The sequence below is a fragment of the Choloepus didactylus genome, chromosome 14, assembly GCF_015220235.1.
Source record: "Choloepus didactylus isolate mChoDid1 chromosome 14, mChoDid1.pri, whole genome shotgun sequence".
In the NCBI taxonomy this organism is placed as follows: domain Eukaryota; kingdom Metazoa; phylum Chordata; class Mammalia; order Pilosa; family Megalonychidae; genus Choloepus; species Choloepus didactylus.
In genome coordinates, this window is record NC_051320.1 from 19436207 (window position 1) to 19454075 (window position 17869).

The 17869-nt window shown below is 40.6% G+C and overlaps 1 protein-coding gene and 1 pseudogene across 1 annotated transcript in view; one reads left to right on the forward strand and one right to left on the reverse strand.

Annotated features, from left to right (window-relative positions):
* The window catches only part of LOC119508790, a 34712-nt gene that overhangs the window by 7475 nt on the left and 9368 nt on the right, over positions 1 to 17869 (reverse strand). Inside the window, exon 3 of the mRNA XM_037802586.1 lies at positions 304 to 379. Within this exon, the coding sequence (XP_037658514.1) occupies positions 304 to 379 (76 nt within the window). The remainder of the gene's footprint in view (positions 1 to 303; positions 380 to 17869) is intronic.
* Positions 15745 to 16859, forward strand: LOC119509431 (annotated as a pseudogene).

Here is a 17869-nt window from a genome sequence, read left to right on the forward strand (position 1 = left end):
ATAGCTGTAATAAGAATATGTCTCATTTTCTTTTAAAGATATAGATATTCCTTTGTATCCCACATAACTCAAAGGAAATTCGGGTGTTAACACTTCAAAGTACTTGTAAGTCCTTAGAGGAAAATCTGAAGTGAAAAGTCTTAATATCGAAATGCCTGATGCAGAATAACAAAGCTATTTCTCACCCTTGGTAGAAATATATTACTCCCACTGAGACCTTCTAAATCTGAAGACATTAAGGAACATCTGCCATTATAGGTAAAAAGACCAAAAAATCATCAATGTCTTCCTGATTGTGCTTACCTTTCAAATGTTTTTGAGACTTCCTTTATATAACAAGAACCTTGCTCCGTGGCAATCACATCAATCCACAACCAAACTGAGAACGAAGAAACAAACAAAAAAGGTCTCTGGCTATTCCAATAGATTAGATCCTAAAGTAATATCCACCCTGAAATTCCTGAGCTTTATTCATAGAAAAGTTGTTTAACCTTTTATTTAAACCCTATTTACTCTTTTTAAAATTATTTTTATTATGGTAAAGTGCACATAAAATAAAATTTACCATTGTAACCATTTTTAAATGTACAATTCAGTGTCATTAAGTACATTCACAATGTTATGAAGCCATCACTGCTAATTAGTTCCAGAAATTTTTTATCACCCCAGACAGACAACCCATAAACATTAAGCCATCATTCCCTATTCCCTCTCCATACAGCCTCTGGCAACCACTAATCTGTTTTCTGTCTATAGATTTGTCTATTCTGGATGCTTCATATAAATGAAATCATACAGTAAGTAGCCTTTTGTATCTAGCTTCTTTTACTGAGCATAATGTTTTCAAGATTCATACATGTTGGGCCAGGTATTAGAACACCATTCCTTTTTATGGCTGAATAATATTGCATTGTATGAAACAGAGCACATTTTGTTTATCCATTCATCTGTTGATGGACATTTGGGTTGTTTCCACCTTTTGACTATAATGAATAATGCAGCTATGAACATTCATGTACAAGGATCTATTTAATTCCCTGTTTTCAGTTATTAGGGGTGTGTTCCTAGGAGTGGAATTTCTGGGTCATATGGTAATTCTATCTATGTTTAACTTTTTGAGGAGCTGCCAAACTCTTTTGCATAGGAACCAAACCATTTTACACGCCCATCAACAATGTCTGAGGGTTCCAGTTTCTCCACATCCCTGCCAACACTTGTCTTTTCCATTATTTATTATAATTATTATTAAGCCTTACTAGTAGGTATGAAGTGGTATCCTGTAGTTTTGATTTGCATTTCCCTAACAACTAATGATGTTGAGTATCTTTTCATATGCTTTTGGCCATCTGTATATCTTCTTTGGAGGAATGTCTACCCTTGGCTCATTTTTTAATGTCTAACCTTGGCTTGTTTTTTTGTTGTTGAGTTTTAAAGGAGTTCTGTATGTATTCTGGATACTAGACCCTCATCAGATTTATAATTTGCAAATATTTTCTCACATTCTGTAGGTTGTCTTTCTACTCTCTAGATAGTGTCCTTTGATGCACAGAAGTTTTTAATTTTGACAAAATCCAATTTATCTATTTTTTCTTTCGTTGCTTGTGCTCTTGGTGATAAATCCTATTTACCCTTAATTACACACTATTATAATTACCTTAATAAAATAATTTTCAAGCACAAAATAGATAGGCAGAAAATTAGAAAGGTGGAGAGAGTATAAAATAAGCAGAAATACTGACAGTAATTAGAAATACTATCTGTAACTAAAAGAACAGAGACAGAATGCTAATAAAATCCAAACCACAGTTGTATGGGGCCATTTAAGGTAAGAGTGAATACACTAAGCAGTCTCAGAAGGAAACATAATGTTCACAGAACAGCATTTCATTCCTATTATGATGATTCCAGATTATCAAAAAAAGCTTATTTGTGTGAACTAGGAACGGGTACTGCTTACTCAAGGTACTTTCATCTGTCCTGAAATGATTGTAACTATTGATATTTATTAAAATAAGACTCTTTCATTACATCTGTCAGAAAATTGTTCTAGTAACCATCCAGACCTTCAATGTCTACTATTTGAATGACAGCCCTTAAAACATAGCCTTGCTGTACCCTCCATAACCTGCACAGCAGTGGTAAGGTCTTCTTAGTTGGGTTGATATGAATTACATTTGGGAAAACTCTCCATCCAAAATGGTCAAAATAAAGATGCTTTAGGTATCTTGGTGGATAAAGCATCAGTAATACCAAAGTCATATTCCCCGAATGCTCTGAATAGGAACCGTATTAGAATGAGAAGCTATCTCCAAAAAACAAATCGATTTTTAAGATTGTGGGCCCTGGCCTCAGTTGTCTGGAATTTTCTCCTGCGGTAAAATTCATTCCCACTTGTCTCTTCTGATAGAATGTCCTGGTTTTTATCAGGTACAAAGATATCAAAGTCCTGGGTATTTTCCACAGAAAATTTGGGAAGTGTTTTTGCAGGAAGCATGGGTGTGGCATGCTTTTACCATGGGAAGGAGTTAACCTCCACAATATCTTGCCCATGTTCACCAAAAGAAACATCCTTCCTGTCTCTTTCCTTGCCTGTAAGCAGCCTGTGAAAGGAAATCTCTTCTCTGTTGATAGTAGCCAGGGTCAGATGGTTTCTTCCTCAGTCGTGGATAAGTCCAGTTTGCTCTTTGGTGTGTAAACTGACATTAGCCAGCAGATGTTACTGATGATGAAGTTTCCCTGCAGGTGGCTTCCATCTCCGCAGGGGGTGAGCCAGCTGCTGTGATGGGACAGGCTTAGGTGGCCTCCCTGAAGCCCTACCATGGCACGTTGTGGCTGCTGGGCTCTTTTTTCACGGCATCCCTACTGAGAACCTGCCACATCTCAGGCACTAGGGACAGAAAGAAAATAACAGAGAGTCTGCTCTAACGGAGCTTGTGGTCCAGCTGTGACCAGGTATAATAACCTGAAGCCCCTGATGAATGCCTGCCGGGAGGCAGGTGGGAGATGCCATCCACCGCCATCCTTCTTCCAGATTCTGAGCCCCAGCAACCCCAGGAGGAGAGAGAGCCCATTTGCAGCCTTACTCTCCTCCCTGTATATTCATCGACACTTAGTGAGTATTCAAGCCAGGGGAGTGAGAAAAAAACCAACTACACATTTATTGCCTTGAGTTTACAACAGAGATCCTAGTACTTTTCAGGGAAGGCTGTGAGTTATTTTCCTTGGGTTCAATTTCCAGAAACAACACACGTTCACTCTATGATGCTAAAGTCTCGCTGTCCGTGGACTGCCGCTGTCTGTCTGAACAGATGTGCCATGTTTGTTGTTATCAATGTACAAAAAAGCAAATCAACAAAATGGACCACCTATTGCTCAGGACCTGACAGATGACAAAACTGCCATTTCCAAACAAACCAAAGCAAAGCCTGAAGGACCTCTATCTAAATCTGCAGGAAAGACCGCAAGGCCACAGCTCCTAACAACTAAGGCAATTACGGCCACTGCTTATTTCAGTGGTATCAATGCATATTTTTGATACTAAATCTTTAGTGATCTGAGAGTCATGCCATAGGGTCACTGTCTTAAATAAATGCAAGAAAAGACAACTAAAAGTACAGGAACTCACTAAAGGAGCAAGAGCATTGCTCAAAAAGTTGCCCCATGCAATTTTGGTATAATTGCAGAGTCTGTTCAACATGTAACAGTTTCTTTGTTATTGTCCTTGACGAACTGAGTATTATTATTATTTTTATTATTATTAAGAAGCTCAGTGGCAGTCTTTAAACGGTGAAAGTGACTATTAAACCTCTTTTTATTGCTTTGCTCAACAGAATGAAAGTTAGTTTGTTCTCACATTTGTAGTACCAACTCTGCCATCCTATGGAAAATTTTGGAAGTACCTAAAAGAGGTCGTTATCTTTCACAGGCCATGATCTGCTGGTAAGACTTTGAACCTCCAATCTATTTCTACATGTTTTCACCTTTAACATTTTGACCAGCAGAAGTAATTAGAAATTCTTTCAATCTTAATCAACTCTTATATTGCCTGCCAGCCAAGGTGTGTCTCACCCCTGACATCAGAACACTATGTAAAAATCTGGAATGATACTTTGGACCAATATGAATTTCTACTGCCCTGTAGCACTGTGTAGTGACATCGCTGTATACTAACTTCTTTTCTGTGGATTTCAGAACTACCAGGTATCCATTAATTCAAAAAGTTAAATCCTATCAGGAAAGATTTCATATGATGTCTGTAGCCTGTGAAAAATGTCTTTTTTCTTATATAAATGGTAATCAGACTTGTTTGCACAATTACTTTGTGCATCTGTTGAGTGTATTATATATGAATATCATACTCACATTCTAAAGTGCCGATAAAGTATTACTTAATAGAAACTGCATTCATATCTTTTATGTCCCTATTGACCTTTTGATTCCAGGTAAATTTACAGTGTAGTTAGCAGTAACAGACTATTCTTTTCAACCATGAATAAAAATGTACGTTGAAATAGAAGATGGCCACTGTTTTTAATAAGTTTTCCCAATTAATTTGGAAAATGTGTATATCTTGAATCTGAATCAGATTTCAGGTTGCCACTCCTCTGTTCCATACACAAATAAAAGGTAAGCCCAGGCTCCATGACTATAGGAAACCCAGTCCCTTCCTCCAGAATTTCTGAACATCCCTGAAGAGGGTTTAAATGTCCCACAAATCCTCCCCGCTTGTTATTTGTCACTGCCCACTGCAGACAGCCATCCTGACCTTCCATGACAAGGACGTCTGACTTTTTTCTAAGGGCGTCTTGCCACACAGCTCTCTCCAGGCTGCTTCTTCCCAAACCATAACCTCAACTGAAACAGACTTGGAGAATGAATAAATTTTACTGAGGGTTGCTGATAAATAAGGGAATTGCATCCCAGAAAAGGAACGCTTAAGGGTGGGCCTCAGATATCAGCGAACCTAGCGTGCATCTGAGCTCACCTTCCCCAGGCAGTCTCCACCAGCCCCTCTCTTCTTACGCCACCCCCACCCCTGTTGTCCTGTGACTCCCCATGGGATCTGCACTTTGGTGTCTTCATTTCCTTGGTTGCCACAAACACCCTTCACCTGACCCCAACTAGGAAGCAAAACCCCCTTAATGTCAGATTAATCTGTACAGCAATTAAGAGGATACTTCATTACTTACATTATTTAACAGAGTACTTAACATCTGACCTGAAGCCTCTACACTTACATTGCAGCCCCAGATCAGGGCTTTTCCAAGCGATACGTCTCTGGACCCAATTGACTGAAGCCTCATGTGGGTTCATCCCCAGGAAAAAAGAGGGAGAAGTGGTGGGGTACAGGGGAACTCTATTACCTTTGCAATTTTCTCCGTAAATCTAAAACTGCTCCAAAAATAAGATAAAAGTTTACTAAAAAGTGAAGGTGGTGATGAGGGAACATGTTTCAGTGGCATATTTCAGCTTCTACCCTTAGAGACACAAGCATAACATAAACAATTCTGAATTATTTGCCCCATTTCCATTTATGAAAGAATCAAATATAGTCTAGTCTCAGAGAACCCATGCACTTACAAACAAACTAAAGAAAAATTTAAATTGTTGACCTTGTTGTCTTTTCCTTTATATGGCCACTGGAATTCCCATGCCTAGTTGGACAAACAGAAGTCCTGTTAGATGTTGCTATAATTTAATCATGGATATGAATTTAAACAACATAATGACATACATTCTTTCCCTGCTCTAGGCATATGTTGAATTTTCTTTTTCTTTAATTTTTTACATCTGTCAAAATAAAAATATCTGCAAGCAAGTTTTTAGGTCAATGCTGATGTTGTCCACCAGTACAGTAAATATAGTTTCAAACTTTCAAACTCCAAAAGCCTTTTACTAGAGTGCCAATAGAGTAACATCATCATATCAAAGCACTGCTTTATTTATGGTGTCATAGTTGTCTTTTAAAAAAGGAAATCCTACAGAGAAAATTATCTTGATAATCCATAATACTGAAACAGTGGAATGCCTGATGAAAGAAAAAAAAATTCAAATTAACATGTCAATTCTTACTTGTTCCTAGTGGGGTTCTGGGTGTTTTGTGTGTGATCCCCTTTGTTCCATGCTTGTTTCACCTCAACTCTACCGAAATTAACTTTATCATTGTTATTATTTTTATTCACATCTTTTAAAATTTAAAATTATAAATAGATGCTAGGTTCAACTTGTATAGAGAAAAGTTTCCATTAAGTTTCATAAATAAAGAACTACATTTGGGAAGTTTTTCAGTAGATATAAAAATGAAAGTTGAGTGAAACAATGGACAAAGGAGAAGGAACAGAAAAGTCCAGACAAGAATTAAACTACATAGGAGGTTGGAGGTAGAAAAAAGGACACAAATGTAGAATTAAAAATAAAAACTTATTTACAAGAACTACATTGCCTGGAAGAAGGAGGGGCACTCTCACCAGCTGGTAGATGGAAAACCCCTCCCTGCCCCCAATTTTCTAATACATTAAAATCACAAGCTCTCTTTCATACCTGAGTCCTTCCTAATACCAACACCAAGAACTGCTTTGCGGTTAGCAGGGGAGGAGGGGCTTGCGGTACCCACAGAGGGTGGAGGAGACCTTGTAACAATCAGGAGGTAAGACTAGACGTCATGATTTTCAGCCTGGGTGGGAAAGAGGCAGGTGTACTTTCAAAAGCTCTGTTTAAATGGGTTCTGATAACATGTGTTTGAAATGGGTCATTGTACTGACCAGTAAACCTTAAGATTTGTCATTTTGTTGAGCCTTTTTTTTCCTAACCACAGCCACGAAATGCTCATAGTTTATAGGGGAGAGACTGATTTCTTCAATAAGGTTCATCCAATCCCCTAGCCTGAAACTGAAGGTTCCAGAGTGATAGTGCCACTCTCTCTCCTTGAGGGGCAGTGTGTCTTCATTCTGATTAATGAATGCCTGCAACTAACGAAAGTCATGGAATCAAAGGCTGGGCAGCCCTCAGGCCCTTTGGGGGGAAGCAGCAGAAAGACGAGGTGCCCCTGCAGCTCCTCCCAAGGTCAGCCCCTTCCCCAGGGTCCCAGGCCAGGGAGGGAGTCAGAGGCCAGTTGTGTCAGTTTGAATGTATTATGTCCCCCAAAACATCATTATCTTTGATGTGATCTTGTGTGGGCAGACGTATCAGTGTTGATATTAGATTGTAATTCTTCGAGTGTTTCCATGGAAATGCACCCCACCAACTGTGGGTGATGACTTTGGTTGGATAATTTCCATGGAGGTGTTGCCCCACCCATTCAGGGTGGGTCTGAATTAAATTACTGGAGCACTATATAAGCTCAGACAGAAGGCGCAAGCTTGCTACAGCCAAGAGAGACACTTGAAGAAAGCACAGGAGCTGAGAGAGTAGCTGCAGATGAGAGACAGTTTGAAGACAGACGTTGAAAGTAAACTCTCGCTCCCGAGAAGCTAAGAGAGGACAAACACCCCAAGAGCAACTGAGAGTGACATTTTTGAGGAACTGCATCCTAGAGAGGAACATCCTGGGAGAAAGCCTTTTTGAAACCAGAACTTTGGAGCAGACGCCAGCTGCATGCCTTCCCAGCTGACAGAGGTTTTCCAGACACCATTGGCCATCCTCCAGTGAAGGTATCTGATTGCTGATGTGTTACCTTGGATGCTTTATGGCCTTGAGACTGTAACTGTGTAACCAAATAAACCCCATTCAAAAAAGCCAATCCATCTCTGGTGTTTTGCATTCCGGCAGCACTAGCAAACAAGAACACCAGTCTAGGCCCTACACCCTTGAATCGGGCCCAGGTGTGTGGACAGGCTGTTTGTCATCCTAAGGCGTGGACTCAGGCAGAAGTGCTCCTCCCACCTGGCGGCACCCCAGGGTGATTACTGGTCAAGGAGCCAGATGCACACTTAAGGCATCATCCATGTTTTATGGGGCTCCCTGTCCCTGGGAGAGGCAGTGAGGTGTGCTGAGGGCAGGGCTGCAGTCCCAGCATTGCCCCAGCCTGCTCTGTAACCTTGAGCACATCCTTCCCCTCTTTGGGCCTTTGTCTCCTGCTCTGTAACACCAGGGGGTAGACTAGATGACTGCTCAGAGTCTTCCAAATTCTGTGGTCCAAGATTCCTTTCCTTATTCTAGGACCCCCTTGGGCTGGGATGAAAATATCAAAAGGACATCTTAAAGCAGGAAGAGGAGGGCAGACAGGGGTGGTCTCAACCCCCAGGGGGAAGTCGGAGTGGACTGCAAAGGTGCAGGTAGGCAAGCAGGCAAGACAGAAAGATGGACAGACAAGGTGCCAAGGAAACAAGGAGGAGGGTGGCCTGGGCAGAGAAGAGGGCTCCAGAGCCCAGACCATACAACCTCCCAGCTGCATTCCCTGCCCTGCCAGAGTCAGGGAAGACACATCCAGTGTGTCTTGGGGTGGGGAAAAATGGCTTTCTTAAAAAACAGTTTCCTATGAAGCATCAGAAAATCTCAGAGAAAACCTCAGTAAAATTCCCTTCCCTCAAATATTTGGCATCAGCGGTGGGGCTTGCATGACTCACTCTGGCCCTGACCTTCCTATTGCTGTGGCCCCACTTCGCCCTCAAGAGAGGGGTGAGTGGAGGGCAGGAGTTTGCAGGTGGGCATTGAGCTGTCCCTGGGTCCCTGTCTGGAAGCTCGAGTCTTTGATAACTGGGCAGGGGAGGAGGGGATAAGCAAAGCATTGAAGGGGTGGTAGAGGGTCCAGTGGGCACCTTCATCACCGAGAATTCAGCCATGGGGCCACTACTGCCAGGTGCCCATTCTTGGCCTTGGTGATGAGAAGCTCTGAGCCAGGGGTGAAGTCAATAATGCCATCCCTGCCAGGGCCCCCTGCAAATGTGATGCTGCCCTGGTTGATGTTGATGTTTACATGGTCGGCGCTGAGGGCCGTCTTGGTCAGTGAATCAATTACACACCTGGCAGTGTGTCTTCATTCTGATTAGCGAATGCCTGCAACAGAAAGTCACGGAATCAAAAATCAAAGAATGTCAGCACTTGGAAGATCTTAGAAATCATTGAGTGCATTCGCTTCTTTCAAAACATAAAGGAAGCAGAGTCATAGAAGGTTTATTTGCTGTAAGTCACAAATGTTGGGGTCTGACCCAAGTCTTTTATAACTTACTGAGACTTTGTCTAGTGCTCTGATGAGGACAATACACTGTCCCCTGCATCATAATTTAGGGATTCTGGTATTTCCCTGCAATGAAAATGGTAGTTCATGCATCACTTATCAGTCAATTAAAATTCAGCATAAATTAGCAAGGTTGTACGAGACCTTCAAATTGGCCAAGACGAACCACCCTCTGATGCTTGAACCACATCTAGATTTCCACCAAATGATCAACTATATTTCATTTCAACCTCCTAAATCAGAGGAAACTCACTTAATCTTACGGATCCCAATCTACCTTCACAGAATTCTGAATTTTAGAAAGTGCATTCATATATTCAGCCAAAATTTATCTCTGTACAACTTTAAGATAGCAACAGCAAGAGAGAAAAAATTTAATCCATTCTTAAGTGAAAACGTTTCTAAAAACCCTCATTAACATGTACTGCTTGAGTTTTCTCTACTCTCAGCAACAAAAAAAAATCTGCGTTTGCTTCCAGTTTCTCAGGTGATATGGTTTAAGATTCCCTCACTGTTTCTACCACCTTTGAGTCTACCCCAAATCACCTTCGTCATTGTCAAAACGTGCTGCCTGGAATGAAAAACAATGCTTCTGCTTTTGACCAGTAAAAAAAAAATGTTTCTTCCTTTCTCCTGCTTTTTGAGTAAACTACTTAAACAAACATGAATGATTTCACAGCTGGTTTATAAAAATTAATATAATGAGGAGCATCAAACCTTCTAGATCAATGGTCTTCAAAGTTTTTTTTTAATTTTGAATGTTTTATTTTGAAATACTTTCAAAATTACAGGATAGTTTCAAAAGTAATACAAACCCCACACAGAGAACTCCAACATATCCCTACCCACATACACCCCAGATACCCAGATCCACCAATTTTAACATTTCATCACATTTGCAGTATCATTCTATCTGTCTGTCTGTCTGTCAGTCTGTCTGTCCACCCATCTATTTATCAATCCATTTTCTAAACATCTGAGTATAGATTGTATACATCATGCTCTTTGAACACTTAATACTACCATATACATTTCCTAAAAACAAGGATAGTCACTTATATATATCCACTTTAAGTACAATTATCAAGTTCCAGAAATTTAACACTGATATAAAGCTTACTGTCTATACTCCAATTTTTTCATGTCTCAGAATGTACTTTTGAGCCTTCTATCCTCCCTTATTAGATTACATCCAGGTTCAAGTATTGCCTTTAATTGTCATTGTCTCTTTAGTTACTCTTTTTTTATTATTATTGTGGAAACGTATTACAACAAAAATTTTCGCATCTCAACCACTCCCAAGCATAACAGTCAGTGGGATTAATCACATTCACTGTGTTGCAGTACCCTCACCATGGCCATTACTAAAACTTTGCCATCTCACCAAACAGAAACCCTGCACCCATTATGCATTAACTTCCCGTTTCCCCTGCCACCGGCCCCTGGCCACCTGTACTCTAATTTCTGTCTCGATGAGCTTGCATATTCTCAACATTTTCTTTTTAGTTACCATGTAGCTTATATTTAACATCCTAAATCTGTAACAATCTCATTTGCTTTGATAACAAGTTAACTTCTATAGTACACATAAACTATGCTCCTCTACCTTTCCATCCCTCCACCTTTATGTTGTTCTTGTTACAAATTACATGTTTATACACTCTGGGTCCAAAACCACTGATTTCTGATTTCTCATTATGTTTTATATGTTTGCCTTTTAGATCTTGTAGGAAGTAAACTGTGGAGTTAAAAATAAAAAATACAATTGTACTGGCAATTATATTTGCCTTTTACCAGAGATCTTCATTTTTTCATGCTGGCTTTGATTTATTATGTATTGTCCTTTCCTTTCAACCTGCAGAACTCTCTTCAGCATCTCTTGTAGGGCCATTTCTAGTGAAGACAAATTCTCTCAGCTTGTGTTTACCTGGGAAAGTCTTAATCTCTCTCTCATTTTTGAAAGACAGTTTTGCCAGACATTGAATTCTTGGTTGGCAATGTTTTTCCTTTCAGCACGTTACATTTGTCATCCCACTGCCTTCTCGCCTCTATGGTTTCTGATGAGAAATCGGCACTTAATCTTACTGAGGTTCCCTGCATGGGACATTTTGTTTCTCTCTTGGCTCTCAGAATTCTCTTCATCTTTGGCATTCAACAGTTTGATTATAATGTGTCATGGCATGGGTCTATTTGGGTTTAGCCAGTTTGGAGTTCATTGAACATCTTGGATGTATATATTCATATTTTTGTTAAATTTAGGAAGCTTACAACCATATTTCTTTGGATATTCTCTCTTCATCTTTCTCTCTTTCTTCCTCTTCTGGGACTTCCACAATGTGTATATTGGCATGCTTGATGGTGTCCCACAGGTTCCCTCAGACTCTGTTCACTTTTTTCCATTCTTTCTTTCTTCTGCTCCTCAGAACAGATTATTTAAATTGTCTTATCTTCAAGTTCACTGATTCTCTCTTCTGCCAGCTCCAATCTGCTATTGAACCCCTCTAGGGAATTTTTAATTTCTGTTACTGTAGTCTTCAGCTCTGTTTGGTTCTTTTCACAATTTCCATCTATCTATTGATATTCTCTTTGTGTTCATCTATTGGTTTCCTAATTTCCTTTAGTTATTAATCCATATTTTCATGGAACTCTTTAAGCATATTTAGGACCATTTTTTTAAATTCTTTGTCTGGTATGTCCCAGGTCTGATCCTGCTCATTGACGGTTTCTAATGCTTTAAACTCCTTTGCCTGGGCCATCACTTCCTGTTTCTTTTTATGACCTGTACCTTTTGTTGAAACCTGAAATTTTTAATATTTTAATGTGTTGTCACTGCAATTTAGACTCTGAGTCATTTGTTCCATAAGCTTGTATCCAGCGAGTGTTATGACAGAGATTTCCTTGAAGGTCAGACACTGAAAAAGGGGGCAAGGGGGCAGTAGAAGACCTTCCTCAGTCTTTGAAGACTGACCTGTTTGAGTGCTTTCCTTCAGAGCTTCTTCATACAAAGAGTTTGGAGACTAGCTCCAGGCCAAAGCATAGGGGCCTCCCTGATGCTTTGGGCACATGCTTCTTTTCCTGTGCATGCACTCATGGCCCTAGGAATTCCCCCACTTACACAGAAAAGAAAGCTCCTCTTCCCTAGGAAACAGTTTCCTCAAGGTCTGGGCACTGCACTACAGCCAGAAATCCCTTGCCCCAGGCAACCAAACTTGACTGGTCTCCCACAGTGTTCTGTAGGAGATTTCAATTTGCTGCCTTCTACCTGCAAGACAAGTATGGGAAGGTGAGTCCCCCAGGCAACCACCAGACAGATTGGGCCAGCTACACGTGCTCCCAGTATGTAGATGAAGGTTACTCTGTTCCCTCTGGAACCAGAACCAAGGATCCTCACAGGGAGCGTGGGCTGGCTCCTCGCCAAGCTGGGGAGGGGCAGGGAAGGGGCCAGCCAGGAACAGGAGAGCCTACCACTTGTTAGTGGGCCTTTTCCTTGATTTGGCACCCACCCTGTTACTTAGTCCTTTAACTGTTTTCTAGAGTTTTGAGAAAGGTGTTTCTGCCAGTTCTTGCTGGTTGTTCAAAGCTTCTGGGTGGATGGGTGAGGAGCCCTAAGAATCTTACTCCACCATCTTGATCAGGGCAGGACCCTTCAAACTTTTTGCATTACTCACTACTTAGAGTAAAATATTTTGAGTATACACTCCCAATACAAATACATTTATTTTGTGTACAAATTATATACCTGTACACCTTCCTGCATCTCAGTTTCTAGTGTTTAAGATTGGTGTGATTATAATGGTAATTGGCTTTTGAGAGAATTAAATGAGTCAACACCTGTAAAATCCTTAGAATATTGCCTGGCACATAGTAAGTACACAATATAAGTAATATTATCAGTGAGGGACTGGATCAGGCTGCAAATAACAGAAATCCTGACAAATATAGGCTTAAATAATAAGAGTTTACTTTTTCTCACATAACAAGAAATTAGGAGGTAGGCAATTTCTGACATAAGATATCAAGGCTGAGCTAAGGTCTCTGTAATTCTCCTAGGATTGCCTTCATGGTCACAAAAGGGATATTGCAGATCAGGCCATCGTGCATGCTTTCCAGGTAGTGATAATTTTAGTTTTCAAGCTGTGGCAAGTGACATGTAAAAAAGTGGCAGAATGATGGGATAGAGAGTAAACGGATGTGAGGGGTGCCCTACCCTATAGACAAAGCAGCCAGATGATGCCTCAATGAAGAAGTCACAACTGAGTACAGACCTGAAAAATGAGGTGTCGGTGTTGAAAAGAACCTCAGGAGAAGCCTTCCAAAGTGAGAGAAGAGTACATGCAAAGGCCAAGAGATGGGGAAGAGGAGGACGTGTTCAAGGACCTGAAAAGAGGCTGCTGATTGGAGAACAGTTGGAGGCAAGAGTGGAACCAGATGAAGCTGAAGAGGTGAGAGGTGAGAAGTAGTTAGTTGGATCATTTACAGCCTTGTAGGTCATGACAAGGAGTTGAGATTTTACTCAATGAGAAACCACTGGAGAGTGTTAGGGCTTAATTGTCAGTGGGTAAGTCTAATCACCTCCAGCCCTGCCTCCCTTAGGTAACAAATACCAGCAAATACTAGGAAATGCATGCATCTTTAAAACTCAGCATTGTTGGCAAATACTGTTGGTGCTGTACGATTCCTCTTACTTGAGTAGAAATCAAACTCAATTTTATCCCTCCCTGCCTTTGTCATTTTAATCCCTTGAGAATACCTGCCACACCAACCCACGGCAAAGTATGTGCTTGCTCAGCTCACTGTGACAGATAATCACCCCTGACATTAGTCAATAGCTGGAAATGGAAATTCAATCATCAAAGATGTTTCTGCTTCCAGATTATGTAGAAATGATTTCGTTAAGTTTGCTTTCAAAAAGTATTTTACCCAAATGCTGATGCCTCCTTAAATGCTTATGTTAAAGGGCTCTAATTAAAATCTACAGGGACTGAAACATCAGCACTAATGGTGCCTGTCTTTATCATTTTGGTGATAAGAAATAAAAGAAGACTGGCTATCTTCAGTAAATGCAATCCTCTTAGAGCTCTTTAATTGAACAGTTCCTCAAGGGACAAAGTATTCTGAGGAATAAAACCTGAGAAAGTAATTTCCATGGTTTCTAGGCATTGTTACAGAGCAAATATCTTCATTTGCTTTCCCTTTCCTTTCTTCTCTGCCCTTGCTTCTTCTCATCTCTAATCCTTCTACATTTCTTAGATTTGTGGCTTTCCCTCTCCATGTTATTTTAGTCCCTAATTACAACACTAATAACTCCTTCTATTTGAGTCAGTGAAGTTTCTCAGAGACTGAGTTTCTAATCTATAAAATAGTCTGACACCTATTCCATTTGGGTGACAGAAAGATTCAAGGATGACGTGACAGAATACGTGTAAAACAGTGTCTTAGTCTCCCGGCTGCTGTGACAAATTCCCACACAATGGGTTGGCTTAACCATTGGGGTTTATTGTCTCACGGTTTGGGAGGCTGGAAAGCTTGTTGCTTCCCAGGGTTGGCAGCATTCTCACAGCCTAGCAGACCCTGTGGTTCTTTGACTTCCCATCACATGGCAATGTCCTCTCCTTTCTCCTGCTTATAAAGCACTACTGTAATCTGGATTAAGACCCAACCGCATTCAGTTGGGCCACATGTTAACTAAAATAACATCTTCAAGAGATCCTATTTACAATGGGTTCACAACCACAGGAATGAGGATCTAGACAAAGAACATATCTAAATTGGGGTACATAATTCAATCCACCACAAGTAGATAACACAGCAACCTTTTATTACAAATAGTTTTGTTTAGTATTTTTTTCATAGTAACGAGAATTTGTTTTATTAGGATTTTACCAGTATTGAAGACAAATAGAGGATTGGGAGCAAATCACATTGTCTTCATACTTTAAGCTCTCATAGAATAATAGTGACTGTCTTAATCTGAATTTTTCCACACATTCTACAAAAATCATATAGGTCCACAAGGAGGGTAAATGATGCCATCCATAACATTCTCTAGAAACACCATATAGCCTCTCAGTCAGTAGGGAAATCTCTCACCCTTGGCCCTTCTCTCTTTTCCACCTTTCCATGATCCCTTGGTCTCCCTAATCTTCTTGCTATCCACACTTGCTTCTTTGCACTTAGCTTCTAGCATCAGTTCTGGTCAGGCCCGGTGGTAGGGTTGGGAAGAAGAGGATGGGAAAAACACTATGCTAAAAGAGTCTTACTTTTTCTCTTCCTTGAGTTGCATGACCTAAGGCATACCTGGGTTGTTATCTTGTGGCTTAGTAAGGAGAGAAGGAGGGAGGGGCTGGTAGATAGCCGGGTAGGAAAAGCAACTCTCCTACCTCCTTGAGATAGCAGCAGCTGTTGTTACAAGCAAGTTAAGAGCTAGGAAGCAAAGCATTCCTCCAAACTAAAGAAGAGTCAGCTGGAGGACCTGGTTAGACACTAAATTCTAGGAGGTGGTAACTGGAGATGGTGAACCTTAAAAAAGCATTAGCAGGTTCCGTCTCCTGCAGTTATCGGAAGTGAAAGCACTGAAAGAGAAGATTGAATCTGAAAAGGGGAAAGATGCCTTTCCCATAGCAGGCCAAAAATTTAATTTATGCAGGCAAAATCCTTAATGACGATAGTACTCTCAAAACTTATAAAATTGATGAGGAAAACATTGTGGTGGTTATGGTGACAAGGTCCAAAGCAGTGACAACACCAACACCAGCTCCAATGGGGCGATCAAATCCTGCCACCACGGCTATAGTTCCTTCCTGCACAGCATCAGCTGTGGCTCAGGCCCCAACCCTGTCCCTGCTTTGGCTCCCACCTCCACACCTACATCCATCACGGGCATCAACGATACCATCTTCTGAACCACACAAGACAAACTTGCAGAAAAGCCAGCAGAGACACCAACGGCTACCAGCCCAGCATTTTTCTTTGTCAAACCCTTTTGAAGATGCAACAATTGCACTTGTGACAGGTCAGTCTAACAAGAATATGGTAACTGAGATCATGTCAATGGGCTATGAACAAGAGAGCAAGTAATTGCAGTCCTGACAGGCAGTTTCAAGAACCCTGACAGAGCAGGGGAGTACATTTTGATGGGAATCCCTTGAGCTAGAAAAAGTCAGACTGTGGGTGGACCCCCCTCTAGCAGTAGTACTGGGGGTACTCAATTGTCAGCTCCAGCTGCAGCTGCAATAACTATGACTGCAACAGTTACAACAAGTTCTGGAGTACATCCGCTTAAATTTTTACAAAATCAGCCTCAGTTCCAACAGTTGAGACAAATCATTCCACAGAATCCTCTCCTGCTTCCCGCATTGTTACAATAGATAGGTCAAGAGAATCCTTGGTTACTGCAGCAAATTAGCCAACACCAGGAGCATTATATTCAGATGTTAAAAGGACCTGTTCAAGAAGCTGGTAGTCAAAGAGGAGGGGATGGAGGTGGCAGTGGAGGAATTGCAGAAGCTGGAAGTGGTTATAAGAACTACATTCCAGTGACGCCTCAGGGAAAAAAAAAGCTGTGGAAAGGTTAAAGGCATCAGGATGTCCTGAAGGACTTGTGATACAAACATATTTTGCTTGTGAGAAGAATGAGAATTTGGCTGCCAATTGTCTTCTACAGCAGAACTTTGATGAAGACTGAAGGGAACTTTTTTGATCTCATACCTCACACCAGTGCATTGCACTGGATTGTCTGAGATGATTTGGGCTCATAGCCACAATACTTTGTATGAGGTAGTAGCTTGCTGGGGGCGGAGAGGGAGGGATCTAAGGCACAGGGCAGGGATTAATACAGCACATGTCTGCTTATTAGCAGACACTGCAGATCCACCCAGTGTGTGAAATATTGTACAACCATACATCAGCTTTTCCAGGTCTTTCTTTCTTCTACAAAATAATAGGTAGCTTTTCCTAGCTTTCACTGTTTTTAGTGTACTAGAGCCAGAAATCTAGTGTAATGTACTGCTTTATATTTCTTTGACTTAACATTGGTTTCAGAAAGAATTTTTGCTACTTAGAATCTACAGTCTGTATTTCATGGCAATGCTGAAAAATGACTTTGTGGAATTGGACAAATTTTTTGGAGCAACTTTAAACAGAAATGCCAAATTATTGACAGTTGTTGCTGCTTCAAATGAGTATAAAATTAATGTGTAAGGAAGCCCATTCTTTTATGTTAAATACTTGCAGGGGTGAGGATAGGGAAGAAGGGGTACCTTTTCTTAAAATGAAAATAACTACTGCTATTTTAAAACTCTTGATCATTGAATGTGATAAGACACTTCTAACATTATTTGAGAAGCTGTACAAGTAGAGGCAGAATTATTTTCCTGTTTACAATTTTTTGGTTGGTTGTTTTCAGGAAAAAAAAAGTTTGTAGGTGTCTAATTACTGTTTACTTCATTGTTACATTGCAATAAAAATTTTAAAACAACCGTTGCATGTTTGCTTTTGATGTATCCTTTTGTGAATTGAATACTTTGGTGGTCAATGGAGAAACACAACATTCCCTCCCCTCTGTCTTCCCCTTCCTGAAGCAGAAATATCTTTCACATCAGCCAGTCATGAGTTCAAACTCCTGCCTTCTTTTTTTAACCAGCAAGATGCTGATTCAGTCAAAAGTAATGCAAAGGTTTCAACACCAGGTTTCCA